Source organism: Phyllostomus hastatus, unplaced genomic scaffold, assembly GCF_019186645.2.
Source record: "Phyllostomus hastatus isolate PE091 unplaced genomic scaffold, TTU_PhHast_1.1 phas_contig_86, whole genome shotgun sequence".
NCBI classification, from domain to species: Eukaryota; Metazoa; Chordata; class Mammalia; order Chiroptera; family Phyllostomidae; genus Phyllostomus; species Phyllostomus hastatus.
In genome coordinates this window covers 42,089,393-42,096,384 of record NW_025333977.1, presented here as the reverse complement: position 1 = coordinate 42,096,384, position 6,992 = coordinate 42,089,393, and the positions used below count along the sequence as shown (strand labels likewise).

General features: G+C 36.1%; 1 protein-coding gene across 4 annotated transcripts in view; it reads right to left on the bottom strand.

The window, feature by feature from the left end:
- Positions 1-966: 966 nt before the first annotated feature.
- LOC123826870 (U2 snRNP associated SURP domain containing) overlaps positions 967-6,992 on the bottom strand; it is a 45,139-nt gene continuing 39,113 nt past the window's right edge. For 3 of the 4 annotated variants that reach the window (XM_045851112.1, XM_045851113.1, XM_045851115.1), the window contains 4 exons: positions 6,308-6,418; positions 3,921-4,039; positions 2,581-2,757; positions 967-1,532 (listed from right to left, as the gene is read on the bottom strand). In XM_045851112.1, the coding sequence (XP_045707068.1) occupies positions 1,394-1,532; positions 2,581-2,757; positions 3,921-4,039; positions 6,308-6,418 (546 nt within the window). In that variant the 3' untranslated portion in view covers positions 967-1,393. The remainder of the gene's footprint in view (positions 1,533-2,580; positions 2,758-3,920; positions 4,040-6,307; positions 6,419-6,992) is intronic. The other variant, XM_045851114.1, reaches the window with a different exon arrangement.

Here is a 6,992-nt window from a genome sequence, read left to right as displayed (position 1 = left end):
AAGATGTTTTTAAAAAGCAAGCTAACACAAAACTACCTACTAATGGAATAGTTTTCTACTCTTTCTTTCAAGGGGAATAAAACACCACCAAACCATAGTACGAAGTACCTAAAAGAGAAACAAGAGCAGATTCAAAAAGAGCAGCATCAGTTCAAGTCCACACAGCCCCTTAATCCATTACATTTATAGCAATATTGTGACTGACATCATACAATGATTCTTATTTCTTCCACAGACTGCAACCATTTTTTCCAATTGAGTAACAGATTTTAACTCTGCAAATGTTTAAATCAGCTTCTGCACCTTGAATTTACAAACCACTGGATATTAAGTTTCCTTAACTGTTTCATTTTTAAATTGTAATTAAAGCTAAAATTAAATCTAAAAAGAAAAACAAACTAAACAAAAACCCCCCAAAGGTTCTTTAAACAGAACCTTGTAGCATACACAAGCAGCAGGGTTTGAAGACAGCCTACAGAGGGCTACTGGGGACAACTATCAAACGACTTCTGTAGCTAAGCCTTGTTAGAAAACTTCTCTTATAAATAAACTTCTTTCATGATCAATGAAAAATCAAAAGATGGAGATTTAATCTTCCCTGAATAATAAGTACTTGCTCAGGACACAGGTTGAGTGTACTGAAATTATACTGCTTCTTTGAAAAAAGAAAAAATATTTTAGGTAGCCATTCCATTAACAAAAGGCCATGCCACATTCACCTCATCTTTTGATCTCTGGGTACTATAGTATGACTCAAGAGAACCTTAGCGAAGAAACTGGTTGGAGAACCTAACAAATAAAAGTCTCAGGTTCCCTAATTTTTACAGTCATTTTAGTAAAAATAAAACTTGAGCTTCTTGAACAATGGAGCTTGTAAAGTGCATTAGGTATAGAAACACAACACAAGTGCTAAACTCAGTAAGACTTTAAGGGACTTGATGTCACCAACAGGGCAAAAAAACAACATTATGGTTTTCTCTTCAGATTTTATTTGAAATCTAATCCAAATTGTCAAAGCTACAAAATGGGGGAAGACATCTGTATTAGTTTTGCTAAGTCACAGCATCCTAAAACAAAATACTACTACTGCCAGCAGATCCATTGTACACATTTCTGATGAAATTCATCACAATAAAAATTTCATCTTGAAAACAGCCACAACGAAAGTAATTTACACAATATAAAACAATGACAGGTCTACAGATGCAGTTACTCATGAGTGTACACATGCGTTCACAGACAAATGAACAAAAACCCCAGGAATGCTCTTTCATTAAAAAAAAAAAAAAAACAAAAAACAAAAAAAAACCAACAACAAAAAAAAAAACCCAGACCGTTCAGGCACAAAACAAAATCGCATTTCCAATAAGTGACAGCATCTTAAAGTTTTATGTCAGTGTTTGTTTTTCTTTGACTTTTTATGAGACCTGTGTGGAGATCGGGACTGGGATCTGGATTTCTTCCCTGATTTTTTAGGGGATCTAGACCGTGATCGCCTAGACCTTTTAGGTGTCCTTGAACCAGATGGTGATCTGAGGAAACAAACAAAAACAATTTATCACAGTACTCCTGTGATTCAAATGGACTTGTTAAGTTCTCTACAATGAGCTTTAATGACAAACGTCAGTGACATACAAAAGGCTGTCAACCTCCCAGATTTATATTTTGCCCATTCAGTGCACACACACTCTCTCTCACACATATTTTGTACAGACTGCTGAGCCTTACCATACTGCTCTACTGAATCAAAATCTCAAGGTGGGGGATTGGGGACTTGCAGTTTTAACAATTTCCCCAAGTTACTGATACACCCCAAGCTTGAACCTCTAAATCCACAAGATAAAAGTTCAAACTGGCATCTAATACCATTCACAAAATTTTAAACACAAGATAGCTTTGTAGCCTATCTTTTTGAGGGAAAAGGCTCCAACTATTACAGTATCACTCAAGGAAACCACTGAGAGAGCATGATTTTGTGAGCACTGTTCATGAAGATAGCCAAAACAAATAAATAAATGCATTTATATGTATACATATAGACATGTACTTATCTTTTTTATAAAGATTTTAGTAAAATGCTTACAATAATGAAGTTTTAGCTCTCAAGAAAATAACAGCGGATAAATAAAACATTTCTGAACCACTTTTCTGGAACTCAAAGACAAAACATACACTAACTTATACACTGAAATGGTATTTATTTTCATAAGTGTCTACCCAAGAACATGCTATTAAGATTGCAGGAGGAATAGGAGATGCATTTTTCTTTCAGCCTTGACAAAAATCAAAGAATATTCTCTAGAAACTAAAGAAGAACACAATGAAAAGTGAAGTAGCTATCCCTATTTCAAAGGAAACACTGGAAACTCTTCCTGGTCTTTACTTGTTGGAAGCCTTCTTGTGCTTTAGTCACGAGATGTGTATGGGGAGGTGGGAAGGCGTACTCTAAAATGAAAGTATCTCTCTCTGGTTTTCTGAAATCCTTTAAAAAAATGGCTACCAACCAAATTATTTTCAAAAGCTGGTGGAGTGACAAGGAAATTGGTGTTTGAAATACTGCAAAAAATGACTTGCATTTACCTTTTGGCCTTTTTGCTAACATCTCTAGGAGAGTCTTTGTGAGATGACCTGGACCGTGAGCTCTCCTTATGAGATCTTTCTGAACGCTCGGACCGCTCCGACTTTGGTGACGGGGACTTCACTCGTCTACCACTGCTACTGCGGGATGGGCTAGGGGACGTACTGTGTCGCCTTTTCCTATGGAACAAAGCCCCCAGAACAGTCCATAGTGAGCAAAGGATCAGATAGTCAATTTCTTTCTAGTAGATTAGCTATTAACTCCTACTAGTTTACACTAGTTTCATTTCACTAACCTTAGTGATGCTATCTTCCAACAGCATTCTAAGCCCTTTTATACCAAGAACCAAATTAAGTCTTAAAGACAGACTGATCAAGACAAAACACTGAATTCAACTAAATTGGATTTTCTTTTGCTATGAGAAAGATTACGGAGACACTGGACAAAATTTCATTAAGGTCTCTAATCAGTTAAGTTTTTCAATGCTAAACTTTTACTGTGAATTATGTAAAAAAAATGGGGCATGATGTTGGCAGGTTACTCTTAAATGGTTTGGGAAAGGAGGAAGGAAAAAAGAAAATTGGGCAAAAGTAGAAATATTTAACATTTGGGGAACATGGATGAAGGATATCTGGAAATTATTTATACTATTCATGCAACTGTTCTGTAAATCTGAAATTATATCAAAGTAATGACAAAAAAGTAATAGATTTACTATTTAATCAATAACTATGCTATCCGTAACTATGTGTAGAGTGACTAAGCCAGAATTTTATTTGCATTCATTTGGTTTTTCTTAGCAAAAAAGTTAACTGTTAACTGACGCAATTTTCACTAATAAAGCAGACATTTAGGGACTATAAAAGTCAAAATAAAAACTAAAAGAGAAGTAATTTTTATTAGAATGAAGACAAAGTGAGGGGCAAGTCCTCAGAGTCTATGCACACAATCTCCTTTCAGGTTAGGACTAGGAGACTCAAATTTACAGGTAGCAAACTCAGCACAGAAGGAATGCTCACATTGGAAGCACAAGAAAGATGCAGCAAGCTGTTTAGTAATTTAAGCCTTATGTTTGATACCTAATATGGTAACTGAACTCTTAGTTAAGGTACACTATAAACCATGTAAGGGGATAAAAGGATGATGTTCCAGTTAACTAAGCCAAGTGCCAACTAACTGTCCCATTTCTCAGCTATTCTGCCTCCTGTAAGTAGGAGGCAAACACGTTGATCGTGAAAAAATACTTTCCTACTTTGCTAGAATTGGTGATGAAAATATTACAAAATGGAACATCATTCTAAATCCTAAAACCAGTATAGGTACTAAATGAGAAATGTCATACCTTTCTTTCCTTGTTGGAGTACATTCATCTTTTTCCTTCTTGTCTTTGGAGCGAGATTCCAATTTTTCTTTATCCTTCTTATCTCTTTCTCGTTCTCTTTCTAATTCCTTCTCTTTCTCCTGTTTTTTTTTTTTTTAAAGAATACTTAGTCATTAAAAAATACCAATCTGGTTTATCTCATTTACATAATATTTTATCTTCTATTATACTTAACTAATTTTAAATTACTACTGAATGTACAATACCATTTTTAAAAATATTTCCTACTCTTTCAGAAATAGTCATCTCTTCTACTTACCCTGCATATTAACAGTGATACCAGAGACAGCTGCTAAATATTTACCAAGTGCTTACCATAGGCCAGGCAATTACTAAACAACTTTCCATGTACCATTTCATGTATTCCTTTCAAAACACCCATAGGAACAGTACTTTCATGCTAGTTCTAGAGATGAAAATTGAGACTCAGAAAGGTTAAGTACCATGCCCATGGTCACACAGAATGAAATTGGATTAGAGTTCAAACTCTAGAGCTAAGGCTCATAACTTCTACCTGTACAGTGCTGTCCCTCCTACAAAGAAATGGGAAAAAAACTAACAATACATTGATCTTGCCATCTTAGACTCCAATAAAACAGCAGCACTGCTAATTGTACAGCAAACTGATTTAATCAAGACAGCTATTACCAAAGCAATAGACTGAAAAGGAGAAACAGCTAATTACAATAATCATCCATCAGAAAATCTTATTAGTGAGAGACAAGTCACAACTGTATTGGAAATTTTAAATCCTACTTTATGAAAGTAAAAACCGACTACATGACCATACAACTATATTAACAGAAAAAAACTTATTTCCTTATCCTCAGATGCTACAATTGCCACTTCTCACTTGAAATTATAATTTCTGTTGATTATACAATTAAAGGAGTGGCTACAGACAATGTTCCCACAGAGTCAACTCAGATCTTCAGTAAAAGGAATTTCTCTGATTTGTATGCACCAAGAAAGCATCTGATAGTTGATAAGAAACCTCTATCAGATATTGGCAAGTGTTTCCTGTTAAGAGCCAGATGGTCAATATTTTCTGCTTTGTGGGCCATACAGTCACTATCAAAAGTACTCATCTCTCCCACTGGGGAATAGCTGTGATCCGTAAGTTTATTTACAAAAATTAGGTTATGGCTACAGTCTGATGATTCCTCACAGACACCTTCAAGAAACACAGCCTCCTTTCCAACTGCAGTCCAGAATGCAGCAGGACTAAAATGGTAATCTGTGCAGCACTGCCATCAGGGTCAGTGAGCATCCTGAAGTACAGTCTCCCATAAAGATCAACATGTACCACCCTTTCCAAAGGGATTCATGTGGCACAGATACATAGCATCTTTATACAAATCTCATTTATCTTTATTCAAAATACATCATACAGAGTACAAATTTAAACTGATGCTGAGGGGACTAATTTCCTCTGGTGATACGTGGATGTATTTCCTCGTTGAAAATTTATAGAAATCAAACTATAGTTAAAATACTTAAAATATTATAAGCATTTTATTCAATAGTAAAATGTAATAGTAGCTATTATCTAACTCACAATCCTGAAAAATTGGGACTCTCAACCCAGTTGCACAGAGAAAAAGCAGGCTGCACGAGTGCACAGCAGAGTGGTCCGAGGAGCCCACGGGCCACCACAGCGCCACAGGTGCGTCACCATGCTGCTGCTCCCAACACCAGCCCCACACCGTTAACAGCTCTGTAGTGACAAGCTCCCTTCTAGCTTTTTCCCACTTCTCTTTTTCTATCATCTTTTTTATGACAGTCAAGATATAGCTGCCACAATGAAATTCCTGGGTTCTCCCAATAATTATTACATGGGTTGTTCTGAAACTCTATGTACCCCTACATACTTTTTAATGTACAAGAATATCAGGTCCCTCAAAAGTTTAGAGTTCACTGATGAAGTAGGCTGCCACTCACTATCCCTCCTTGAAAACAACAGAAAGGAGTCCTAAGTGAACTTTCTTAACCCCAACTTCCACCTTTTTGTCTCTATGCTACTTCTCATGGTTGCTGGTGTCTCACTGTCACAAATACTCTTCCTACAGGGTCTTCCAATTTCAAAGCATACTCTTAGCAGAATTTTCTTGTTTCCAGGTAGTATCTACAATAAAACACTATGCTATGGCCCTAACACTTTTCCAAGTTGAAATAACTGTAATACATCAAATTTCACATGTTCTTAATTATCTACCAGTATCTATCTATTTACACATCCAAGGATGTAATTTGAAATATATTTTCCTTAATACACCAATATACCAATACTCTAGGTAGTCAAACAAGCTAACTTTGGAAAACACATGGTTTTGATATTTAGTCCTTACTCGTTGAAGTAGTTTATCTCTGTAGTGTTCTACTTGCTCCTGAAAGCTCTGGCCTGGCTTCTTGGGTCTTTTTCCAGATTCCAATTCATCCTGAAACTTCATAACTTTGAGCTGTGAAGTAAGAGATTAATGTTTTTCAATACTCTAGTTTCTCAAGTACTGTTCTGCTCTTTAAAAAAAAAAAACAAAAAAAACTGTATGACCCCACTTACATGTTGGACTCTAATGAACAAAATAAACTGACAAACAAAACAGAAACCCAGGCATGGATACATGGAACAGACTGACAGCTGTCGGAGGGGGTTGGTGGAAGGACTAGATGAAAGAAGGGGAAGGGATTAAGTAAAAACAACAGATATACAAAGCCCAGAGACACAGACAACACACAACACAGAGGGAACAGTGTGGTAATGGCCTGAAAGGTGATGGTGGACAAAGGGAGGAAAATGGGGATGGAAGGAGACTTTGCCTGGGGCAATGGGCCAATGACACAGTGTGCAGATGATGTTATATTGAGTTGTATATTTGAAACCTGTACTCCAACAAATTCAATTTAAAAAATGTCTTTTATTTGAAAAAGTGTGTAAAAAGAAAAAACATAAATACAGCTTACCAAGGTAGCTACTGATAAATACGTGGTCCGAATATAACATCGACATAAAACTCCCTTATGTGAAAGCCACTT